General features: G+C 46.4%; 2 protein-coding genes across 2 annotated transcripts in view; one reads left to right on the top strand and one right to left on the bottom strand.

Moving 5' to 3' along the window:
• WWP2 (WW domain containing E3 ubiquitin protein ligase 2) overlaps positions 1-2,337 on the top strand; it is a 44,231-nt gene extending 41,894 nt beyond the window's left edge. The window contains exons 23-24 of the mRNA XM_009289436.2: positions 840-912; positions 1,157-2,337. Of these exons, the coding sequence (XP_009287711.1) occupies positions 840-912; positions 1,157-1,256 (173 nt within the window). The 3' untranslated portion in view covers positions 1,257-2,337. The remainder of the gene's footprint in view (positions 1-839; positions 913-1,156) is intronic.
• Positions 2,338-4,902: 2,565 nt separating this feature from the next.
• The window catches only part of PSMD7 (proteasome 26S subunit, non-ATPase 7), a 136,346-nt gene continuing 130,142 nt past the window's right edge, over positions 4,903-11,106 (bottom strand). Inside the window, exons 2-7 of the mRNA XM_009289446.2 lie at positions 10,433-10,538; positions 9,031-9,123; positions 8,058-8,155; positions 7,673-7,753; positions 6,074-6,165; positions 4,903-5,387 (exon numbers count right to left, since the gene is read on the bottom strand). Coding sequence (XP_009287721.2) covers positions 4,949-5,387; positions 6,074-6,165; positions 7,673-7,753; positions 8,058-8,155; positions 9,031-9,123; positions 10,433-10,538 — 909 coding nt within the window. The 3' untranslated portion in view covers positions 4,903-4,948. The remainder of the gene's footprint in view (positions 5,388-6,073; positions 6,166-7,672; positions 7,754-8,057; positions 8,156-9,030; positions 9,124-10,432; positions 10,539-11,106) is intronic.

Below are 11,106 nucleotides of genomic sequence, written 5' to 3'. Positions count from 1 at the left end.
TGGGGGCAGTGGCCGTGCGTGGGGCCTGACAGGAGGGACCTGGCTGTCCGTATCTCCATCACAGACTTCAAGACAGCCCACAGCACGTAAGCAGTGAAGCAGCTGCGACGTCTGAGCACAGCGATTTAACCTGGTGGCGTGGCGTACCCAAATTCCTTAGCCGTGAACTGTGCTGCCACAGTTAACTTTGTCAGTCCAGCTTGTAATCTCATTTTGAATGAGATTTGATTTTTGATTTAATTTTGATTTTTGTGCGATGAAACCCCTTTTCCAGAAAACCACAGTGTGGCATTATTCTGCTCTCATCCTTTAATTTGCTACTTTTTGGGGCCTGTACCAGCCTTTCCCTTACTTTCCTGGAATCAGTGTCAAGCTAACCAGTTAATTTAGCCCACTCGTTTATTCTTGCTGGCATATTAGCTTTTTTCCAGCCCCCTGGAACCTCTCCAGCATTCACAATCTGTTAAAAAGCGACCTCAGTGACTCAGACTTCCTGAGCCAGGTCCTTTAAAACTCTTGGATGGACCCGCTCAGTCCTGCGGGTCTACGGATAAATATGTTTTAGCACTTGCTATTTAACCATCCTGCTTAGAAGCCGCGCCGTTATCTCTCTATGCTGTGAATATGCTTTTCAGTTTTCTCCTTTCTTGTTTTTTGTACATCCTCTCTGCAAAGGTGTCAGAACAGGCAGTGCGTGCTGCTACGGATTTATGCCCCGATGTGTCTCTAGGATCATAAGGGTGTGTGACAGTGTGATCTGCTGGCTAACAGCGTGTCGGAGGGTTTTCTTTTTCAGCTCCTGGTCATGTAATGAGATTTGCTGTGTTCATAATTAACAGGCAGCAACGGGCCCCAGAAATTCTGCATCGATAAAGTTGGCAAAGAGACGTGGCTGCCTCGGAGCCATACATGGTAAGTCATTTCTCCTTGGCCCCGTTAGGAGCACACGGGGACAACCACTGGCAGTCTCTGCGGGGCTGCATGGGGCCCCGAGCGTCTTCAGTCCCCTCTGCCCGAGTTCCCACAGGACGTAGCTGCTGTTCCTGGCCATGCATCTTACCGTAGCTGCTGTGCACGGCTGAGGCTGGAGGGGACCCTGCAGTGGGGAGGAGAACTGGGATTGCAGCGCTATTCACAGCCTCTGCTGTCTCTCCAGCTTTAACCGTCTGGATCTCCCTCCCTACAAGAGCTATGAACAGCTGAAGGAGAAGCTGCTTTATGCGATTGAGGAGACGGAAGGATTTGGACAGGAGTGATGGAGCTTTGGTGCTTTCCTGGGGCGGGGAGGGCCCTGGAGTGCTGCCGGCCGCGAGGTCCTGCCTGCCGGTGCCCATGGAGCCCAGCACCGAGCCCTCTCTGCGGGATGGTGCGCAGGCAGCTGCGGACGCTGTTGCTCTTGTTCCTGTGCGAGATCTGCACTAACGTAGCCCTGGGGGAAACGGGTCCATGTTTCCCTCCCCAAACAAATTCGAGGCGTGATGGGGAGGTGGACACAAAAGCCTAGCTCCGCTCAGCTCATGAGGGGCGCGGGCTGGTGCAGAGGGGATGGGGCAAAGCCCTGGGCCTTGGCAGGCGGTGTGTGGTGCACCTAAGCTCCCCGGTCCCCTCTTGCAGACAGAGTTAAATGAGATCTGGTTTCAGCACAGGCTATTTTTCCCCCTAGTGTTTTCTGCCTTCTCATGGCGTTTTAATACATGCAGGTGAGGAGGGGAAATGGCTCTTGAACCAACTCTCAGGTCACTTTTGGGCCCTATCCTACACCCAGCAAAGGTAACAGGGAACCCTCAGTCAATGCTGCTGGGGCTGATGCACTGCACGAGGGCCAAGGTGGCCCCTTCCCGCACCAGACCTGCGGCTGCCCAGACCCAGACCCAGGCCGACCATCTCCATTGCGTGTTTTGATTTGCAAGCGTGTGGCCCCTGTGCTGTTGTATTTAATATTTAAGTGGTGTGTTGCTCGGAGCTGGTGCTCTGCAGCAGTCTCGGGGGCTCCGGTCATGTTCGGGGCACATCTGGCCTTTGCTTGGGTCATGGGTTTGGCCCAAACTCCCTGTTTCCTCTGTCGCTGGCCGGGCTGGTGGCAGGAGCTCCCAGAGCTGCGGGTGAGGGGCAGGATCAGGCCTCTGCCCCTTGCCTGGATGCCACCTCTGCTGCTGCCCCCCTGCAGCGTGCACCGGGGAGACAGACCCGTGCGAGCGTTGGTGTACATAGCTGTACATAAAGGAAGTCTATGGATACAAGACACTGCAATAGCTTTTGACTGGTAACTGGATAGTTTTGTACTGCACCATCCTGCCTCAGCGACGCCGACTTCTTGTGCAATAAATAAGCAGCTGCCGAGGTCTGTGTCCCTGGTTGGTGTGTCACACGGGGGGGACAGCCCGGTGCAGCCTCTGGGGGGGGTCTGTGCAGGGACTTGGCTGAGGGGCCGTGACAGGTGCCCAGAACTTGTCAGCGGGGTCATAAATAATGTGTATTTTTTCCATGCACACACTGCGCAGGAGGGTCAGGCTGGACACAGCGCTCCTGCCTGCCTTCACCCAACCTATAATCACGCCCAGCTAAAAATGTCTCCAGGACAGGGAACTGCCTCCCTGTGCCACTGTGTGAAACCCAGAGCGGCATTGGTGGAACAAAATCAGGTGAATGAGGCCAATGGCCATAGGCTGGCGATGTTTAGTAAAATATCCACCCCAGGCAGAACTCAACAAACCCACTATTCATATCACCAGCGGACAGCCTGCATCCAGTAATTTTGCCATGACTTTGCTTTTCAGCAGCTGCCTTGGCTGGTTGGTTCTTTGTGTGGGTTTGGGGTTTTTTTTGTTTGTTTTAAATAGTCTGTACTTGTGCCAAGCATGGCACAGCCGGTGCCAACCCACTCCCAGCAGAGATGCTTCAATCACTGTGGGCAGGCTGCTGGCGCTTTGTACGCCTCTCCTGGCACTGGCACGCTGACCCAGTGCTCGCGTCCACCGGGTGCTGCTCACGCCCTGGCCTGGGAGGTGGCAGGGGAACTGGTGGCATCTTGTGCCTGGGAGAGGCACGTCCCCCTCTGCCCCATCTCCTAGGAGCTGCTGTTTGATTCAGCTTCAGAGGCTACTGCAGTGCTGCAGCACGTGTCCATCCTGCCCCTTTGGCCCAGGAGGGCAGAGAACAGCGACCTGCGCTCCCCGTCGTGCTGGTGTGGGATGGTGACGTGGTACAGGATGGCAGGTTAAAGGCGTGGCTGCCCCAGAGATGCCGCGCAAGGGAGGCTCCCCGGCATCATGCCAGCACGGTGCTCTGCTGAGAGGCCAGCCTCTTTCAGTGCCACCACCAATGTTTTAACCATGAAGCTTGAGGAGCGAGTGCACGCGGGCTGGCAGGGTGCTCTGTGCAGCACTGACAGCCCAGGTACCTCCCCAGGCAGGCAGCGAAGCTGGTTCCTTCACTGGCACAGAGCTGTGGAAGCTCCAAGAGCAGCGACGTGCCACCTGCGCCAAATAGGCGCAGCAAGAGCAGCGACGTGCCACCTGCGCCAAACCAACAGACCACAGGGTGCCGAGGGCCTGTGCAAATAGGAACCAGATTGAATATACAGATGTCTGTGTTGCATGAAATTGGCTCACTGTAATGATTAGTCCTGAAAAATGCAAATATGTATGCACACTGCAAGCCTTATACAGTAATGACCTCATGTCTTATGGGAGGAAGGGAAGATGTTCTTCACACCGTAGTAGCACCATGCACAGCCTTCCCTCTTCACCGGCACAGGATTCCATCTTCTCACCCCGCTGTGTTTCCACCCCTGCAGAGCATCACATGAGCCAGGGCTATAGTTTGTATCTACTTTGGTTTTGTTTTTTTAAGTGTCAGGTAACAAAACAGCCAACCCTGATCTTGTCACTGGCCAGCTAGAAAGGATAGAGAGAAAACACAAAAAAAATATAGTAGCGCAGTGCAAGGTACAGCTGGAAGAAAACAGCCAGCAGTAGCAACAGCCTCTTTGCTATTTACTCCATGGTGCTTCCAGAACGCAGCACCTCCTCCTCAGCTCAAAAATGAATTGATGCTAATAAATCAGGTCTCACATAGTGAAAACTCACAGTGACTGGTAAGACAAGTACACAGCCTGAAGTCCAACACAGTACGTGGTAGAAATCCTCAGTTGTTAGCCTAGAAGTCCTTGAAGGAGCCCTGGGGAGAGTGCTGCTGCACAGCCTTCCCTCTTCACCGGCACAGGATTCCATCTTCTCACCCCGCTGTGTTTCCACCCCTGCAGAGCATCACATGAGCCAGGGCTATAGTTTGTATCTACTTTGGTTTTGTTTTTTTAAGTGTCAGGTAACAAAACAGCCAACCCTGATCTTGTCACTGGCCAGCTAGAAAGGATAGAGAGAAAACACAAAAAAAATATAGTAGCGCAGTGCAAGGTACAGCTGGAAGAAAACAGCCAGCAGTAGCAACAGCCTCTTTGCTATTTACTCCATGGTGCTTCCAGAACGCAGCACCTCCTCCTCAGCTCAAAAATGAATTGATGCTAATAAATCAGGTCTCACATAGTGAAAACTCACAGTGACTGGTAAGACAAGTACACAGCCTGAAGTCCAACACAGTACGTGGTAGAAATCCTCAGTTGTTAGCCTAGAAGTCCTTGAAGGAGCCCTGGGGGAAGGAAGAGTGCTGCACTAAAAAAAAATTAAATAAAAAGTTTTCCCCCTGGCTTTTACCCCTTCCCTGCCCAGTGCTGCGACCCAAACGGCCAGGCCTGCCCTACAGTAGCTGTCTGCTTGTTGAAACAGCTGCCAGTTTGAGTAGATCTATCCAGCCACGTTGCGATGAACACAAAAAGCAGATACCAAAGCAGAAGAAAGCAGAGCACTGGCCATTTCAACAAGAGAAAAGAACCCAGCAAAGTGATTTAGTTTACAAGATTTTTAATTTACAAATAAAAAACCTACACATTTTACTTTTTCTCCTTTTTCTCCTCTTTCTTGACATCGCTCTTCTCCTTGTCTTTCTCCTTCTCATCTTTTCTCTCCTTTTTACTTTCTTCTTTTTCCTGTCCTTCTTTCTTCTCTGCATCCCTGTTGGCAATCTTGTTGTTAATGAGGTTGTGCAGGGCAACCACGGAACGGATAAGAGAAGCCAGATAAACTACCACCATCTGGTCATTGGTCTTCAGATAAAAGGCCTTGACAAACTCTTGCAGGTTGACGTCTGGTAGCAGGTTGAAGACATCCTGAAGGTGGTAGATGATCTGGTGATTGATGGGGAGTTTGCCCATGGCTACTTTCTCTAGGTAGCTCCTGATGTCCAGAAGCTTGGAGTTCAGTCCCTTCAAGCCATGGACCTGATTTGTGATCCGCTGGGACAGAGTGCCCACCGTTGTATCCTTGATATCTCTGAAACACCCACAACAGAAAGAATCAGCATTGGAATGTTACTTTGCATTCTCATTAACAGGTGGGCATAGTCACTTAAGACATCTTTCCAGCTTAAAAAGAAAAGCAGTTTGAAGCACCGCTGAAGTACAATTGAAATGAATGCTTCAAGTCAAAGAATGAGAACAAACTGATGTACGTTACAAAGCATATCTAAAATAGATCATTGTTGTATCCTGTGGTGTGCGTATGTTCTCTTTGGAATGATATTTGTAACACCAGTTAGAGGGATAGAGAGAAATAAACAACAGGATTTCTGACTGGTGAAAAGGCGATGCGGTTTCTATAGGGCGACTGCTCTCTTTTTTTGACTGGAGAGCTACAGACCCATCAGCAACACTCCCGTTCAGTCCTGCTCTGTGAGGTGTGCAGCGGCTGGAGACAGTTCCAAACGATGCAACATTCTGCAGCTTTGATAGAATGAATATGTAGTTTTCATCATCTCACCAGTGGGCAGTCACACTTTTCACTAGCAATGAGTGAATATGCCAAGCAAGACTGCTAAATGAATACGCTCTTAGAATTTAAGTAGCCTGTTTAACAAGATCCGCATTTCCCCCAGGAAGCTGGCACTGGGAGATGCCAGATGGATCGCGTTCACTGCTATGCAGGTCTCGTAAGAACGCTTTCATTCTAAAGATGCTTACCGTAGCAAGTGTTCAACACCAACTTCCTCTGCCTCCTCTGCTCCGATCTCACTAGTCACATGCTCAAACGTCTTGGAGGTCGGAGTGCCATCCTTCGAGGCGGCAAGGATACAGGAGACATGGTCAGACTGAGCAGAGAGCTGACTGCAGGCACAAAGGTGCGTGCCGACTAGCCAGTGCGGGTGTCTCACACGCGAACAGTGGGGCAACTCGCACAATGTCACAGCGTAAGATTAACTGACGCCTGTTTGCATGACAGGATCAGGAAGAGGCAATGGGGCAAATTATGGCAAAACAGTATCAGGGGACTGAAGCACACAGCTAAGGGGAGAAGTTTGTAAGTGAATCACAATGCCTTTTAAAAACATGGAATTTTAGATAGAGTATGAGAAACTGTATTAATGAAACTAGTAAAGTAGTTATACACAGTCCACAAGAGAGGAAAGACTCTCGTTGGCTTTTTCTTGATTTAGTGTTACCAACTGTCACAAGCCCAGAGTTCCTAGCAATTTCTTCTTTCTTGCGCTCTGTGTAATTTTCAATTAGTGTATTTTGCTGGTCTATGTACTGGTGGGTAGAATGGAAAGTCTCACTAAATATCACAATTCTTTCTTTCCTTCTTTCCTGATACAACCTTATTAGGTTTTGGGATACCTTTTGTCATCCTGATACTTGCTCCCAGCCAGTCAGAAGCACATACACAGTTCCAGAAGAAAAATACTAATATGGAGCAATCTCATTAAAATTATAATTTATGCACTGGATATTAAGGAAGATGTTTTAAAGGTTCACAGGCTGAATTTCTGAGAATGAGTTTCACCCATGTGTTTTCAAAACCATTACCTAGACCAGTATACAGCTGCAAACAGAAAGCACCACTGGGACTATTGTGAATTCACAAAACTAAGAACAAATCCTGCAGATACAAGAGCCACCGTACTGGGAGCAGCTTTTTCTCCATAGTGAGGGTCTCAGAAAGGCAAAAGGATCAAACTTTTTTATATACATCCAGAATGTAATTTAAATCAAACAATTGCAAATGAAAAGCTAAAGCTGACTTACTACCGTATGTTGTTTGTCTGCACGGCGCTGCAAGTGATTAGTAAGCGTTGCTCATGCCTGACCTACCTAGTCAGCACTGGCAGGTGCACAAATGAACAAGCACGCAATTACTCAGAACACCTCTGCAAACAGGCTGACATGTAAAAGTGACATCTTAAAAGTGCTCTAATCTGTGACTTTCTTCACGGCCACGGACATGACAGAAACAGGTAAGCAGCATCTACATCATACGGACAGCTGGAGCTGTGGAATTCCTTACGTCAAACAGTAACGCACAGCTTTTCTTCCAAGAAAGAGCATTGGTGGATGAAAGCTTTAGTTACAAATACTTATATTAGACTGGGTTTTAACCTCTGGTTTCAGCAGATTTTGGCTGCCAGTCACAGGCCCTCACTAATGAGTGCAACATCCCACATGTAAAAGGCAACTATGTGCCATGGGATGTGCATCCTTCAGAAAACAAGGCAATCCTAACAGCCATCTTTTAATGGAAACCCTTTTCCTAGGAAAAGGCAGAGAGAGATGTTAAATACTCACATCGTGAACTTCTTCAACGGAAATATAAGCTTCTGTGGGCAGCCCCAAGTCCTTTGGCTTCACATCAATAATCACCAACACCTTATGGAAAAAGCAAACATTTCAGAAAACCAGGTTTTGTTCAAGAAAAAAATACCTAAGTCAGCTCCTCACTCCACAGCAACAGTACGCTAGCTGCTCAGAGGTGGTAACTTCAGGCATTGAGAAAAAGACATCTACAGCTGTTTCAAAAGACTCGATCCGAGTTCCTCCATCATTTTATAGCTACCAGGCCTTCAACATGCTGTATCACCAGCAACAAAGGTGGGGCCAAGAGTTCCCAGATCCTCCATTCAGGAAGAGAGAGAGGGGGGAAAAAAAAGAAAAAAAAAAGTGCCGCACTTACAGAGTTAGGACAGTATCTTTTCATCAGTTCATTGATGGCGATGTCGTTCTTGTGCAGTTTAGGGCCTGTGTGGTACCAACCAACTATTCTTTCTCTAGCTGAGCAAAACCAGAAAGGATTCTAAATCAGAATCACGTGGTAAGACAATGGCAGAAAGATTTAGGCAGGGACTGAATTAGCAAATCAAGGGCGAAAATCTGATGCGTGTAGAAGATGAGCGTAAAGTAGAGGGAAATGAATCACGGTGGGCAAGACAGTGACATGGCTAGTGACAAAGACAGCTTACTAATCATACCTACCTACCGTAGCTTACTAATCACATATATAACTTTACTCCTAGTTTCTTAACTAAACTGGACTATTTTGTATCATTTATTAATTTTGCAGATACCAGGATCTGACAGCTTGAAACTCTGGCATCCAAGAATGCAAAAATTCTAGAAACACAAACTGTATCATGAGAATGACAATTGTTCCCAGCGCTAAGAAAATTCATAGGAATTTAAGTTACAACTGAACATTCAGCTCTAAACTCTCAAACTGAGGAGAGAAGACACTTTTTAAAACAGTGGCAAAGAGCAATTAGAATAATTACTTAAAAGTTTGTAACGTTCACATTCATAAAAAAGTAATTTCAGGGCACATCTGTATAAAACAGGTTATAGAGGGGAAAGCTTTGAAATTCTTCAGAAATAATGGCATTTTTGAAATCTGAATTATTCTGAAGATACAAAGCTGTTGGGAGACTTGGGAAAATTAACAAGGGATAAATTAATGTGTTAAGAACACAAACTACTTGCACAAATTAACCCATGGAAATCATCAGTGAAAGTAAAGCCACACAAGAAATTAGCATAGAGTGGCTTTTTAAGTAAGCAATTAATTTTCTATCTTACTATGAATTCACTTTCCCATACAGAGTCTTGGAAGTTTCTAGGAGAGTAACCCTGGCTGCAAGAAGACCTCAACTTACCGTTGACCTTCTTAAACATTCCATACATGTTCTCCAGATAGTCATGGTCTAGAAACCACACAGTATCGTCCTTGTCATCCTCATCAAAAGGTACTGGGAATAAAAGAAAATCCCAATATTTAAGAATCCAACTTCCAGACTGAAAATGTTTATAGAAACACTGTGTTTTAGGATATCTTTGGCTGCTAAAGGAGAGTTTAATCAGTTTCAACCATTCTGCAACACTATGCTGCACAAGCCAACCTGCAGTGCTGGTCAATTCTCTCAGGTAGAGGCTGTCTCATAATTACTAACAGTTTAGAACTGAGGAATGAAATGCAAAACATTCTGAGTGTGATCCTCAGTGGACAACATCAAGCATCAGAGAGAAATCCTCCCACACACAAAAGCGACTTGACAGTGTGCATAAACTGAGTATCCCAGCAGACTTTATAGCTTGTTGACCAACAGCAGTCTACTTAGAGAAATATCAGTTTTCAGTGTAGAACATGTCATCAGCACTTTTATAGACTACTAGAACAAAATGAGGCACTTCAAGTAAGGACTGTTTACCCTTGAGTAAATGACTAGTAATGTTATCAGTTAGCATGTACACAGGAACACAAGCTCAGTTCTGAGAACAAAGACTGGTCTCAATCTTTTAATTTATAGGTATAGGAAAAGCTTCATAGTTGAAAGGCTGTCAAAACGACAAAAAACCACCTCTTTTCAACTCAAATGGAAAAAAGTTCCTCCAAAAATTGGAAAAAAAAATAGTCCACACTTGGGAGAAGAACTCCATATAAACTGAAGCTCCATATACAGGCTGAGATAATTTTGCTTTGTCACAGAGTAGCCCCACTGGGAAGGAAATGATCTAACACAAATGGGTCAGCAAAAGCCATGCATTCAAGAAGTACTTTTACTATCACATATCAGTATTTAAGAGGAAACTCTTTCAACGCTATTAACAAAATACTTAAGGAAAGAACTAGTACTGAATTGGACAAAATCTGAGGAAAAGAAGTAAAGCCAAGATACACACTAAATCTTTACACAGGTAGGTAACAGCTACACCAGCACCGGGAGCTGTGATTTCTGTATGACATGTTGAGACACTGATCACTCAGCAGAGGTCAGCGAGTCCAATGCAGCAAAATATTCACCAGCATTTTAAAAGAGGTTTACGTCCGCTCCCGAAACATTCCACATTGCACAATATTACAGGGAAGATGCAGCACAAAGCTGGCTAGAATAGGTGTATTTTTGACAGCAGTTAACACTTTTTGTTTGATATATGCTGATTTGTACATGGAGAGAAGAATCTGTGGTCTGGGAGGGTGGCTTAAAAAAAAAAAACAAACGCAATTCATCTATTAAATAATTCAGTAGGTTTGAACAAGGGTAGGACACCCAAACTCACCTGCAAAACTGTTGGACACATCTAGTATCTTTTTCTGCCACGAGCCAAGCAGCACACCAACGACTCGTTTCTGATTTCCAACTTTTCCTATTCTAAATGGAAAAGACTGTCAGTTCCTACGACAAAAAGCCTGATTCAGGAAAGAAGGTAACAGCAGACAAGTTGTTTCATCTAATTTCTGCAAGTTAACCAGTTTGTGTGTCGGAACAGAAGAAAAGGCGTTATGATTGTTTATTTACATCTAAAAAAGGTGTTTCAGTGCCCTCAGAACCAGACCTTGTAACCCAGCGATGCAGAAAGAGGACTACGTGGTCTGATGCAGCTAACGAGGGGGAACACGACCCAAAATAAGCACCGCTGCAGCCTCTCCGCAGGACAATGGGCTATAAAAAAGTGAGTAAGCTCTTAAACTGCTCGGTGTCATCCACGATTTGCTTTCACAATAGCAGGCTTGTTTGCCTTGCGAGATTTTTTTTTTTTTAACATTAAAACTGCTTGTCAATTGGCGCAATTAAGTTAAATTAGGCACAAATTACACTAGGCGTTTAGAGGGATATGATTTATCCCCCGCTCAGCCAGCTGCAGCTTTAGGAACAAACCCCGCTTCTCCCCCACTCGCGTTTTAACGATCAGGCCGTTGTTTCCGAGCCCCCGGCGGGCCCGAGGACGGGCGC

The sequence above is a fragment of the Aptenodytes forsteri genome, unplaced genomic scaffold (assembly GCF_000699145.1).
Source record: "Aptenodytes forsteri isolate BGI_AS27 unplaced genomic scaffold, ASM69914v1 Scaffold269, whole genome shotgun sequence".
Taxonomy (NCBI): domain Eukaryota; kingdom Metazoa; phylum Chordata; class Aves; order Sphenisciformes; family Spheniscidae; genus Aptenodytes; species Aptenodytes forsteri.
The sequence above is the reverse complement of the archived record's forward strand: the minus strand, read 5'-3'. Positions and strand labels throughout refer to the sequence as shown.